At 69.4% G+C, this 363-nt stretch overlaps 1 protein-coding gene across 1 annotated transcript in view; it reads right to left on the bottom strand.

Annotated features, from left to right (window-relative positions):
* The window catches only part of NICN1 (nicolin 1), a 2,994-nt gene extending 2,739 nt beyond the window's left edge, over nt 1-255 (bottom strand). Inside the window, exon 1 of the mRNA XM_009996955.1 lies at nt 244-255. Coding sequence (XP_009995257.1) covers nt 244-255 — 12 coding nt within the window. The remainder of the gene's footprint in view (nt 1-243) is intronic.
* Nucleotides 256-363: the final 108 nt, after the last annotated feature.

Below are 363 nucleotides of genomic sequence, written 5' to 3' on the forward strand. Positions count from 1 at the left end.
GTGCCCCGCCCCCTCCCCGCACTCCGTACCGCGCCCAGCATTCCCAGCCCCCTCCCCGCATTCCGTACCGGGACCAGCATTCCCAGCCCCCTCCCCGCATTCCGTACCGGGACCAGCATTCCCAGCCCCCTCCCCGCATTCCGTACCGGGATCCGCATTCCCCACCCTCCATATTGAGACCAGGACTGACATCCCCCTCCCACCTCCATACTGGGAGGGGGACGAGCATCCCTCCCTCCCTACCGGAACCGGCATCGACATCCCCTCCAACTCCGGTACAGGTGCTAACCCCGGCAATGCTCCCGCACCGGCACACCCCCCCCCGCTACACCGGCACCACGCCCCGAACCGGCACCCACCCCG

The sequence above is a fragment of the Chaetura pelagica genome, unplaced genomic scaffold, assembly GCF_000747805.2.
Source record: "Chaetura pelagica isolate M959 unplaced genomic scaffold, ChaPel_1.0 scaffold24, whole genome shotgun sequence".
Classification (NCBI taxonomy): domain Eukaryota; kingdom Metazoa; phylum Chordata; class Aves; order Apodiformes; family Apodidae; genus Chaetura; species Chaetura pelagica.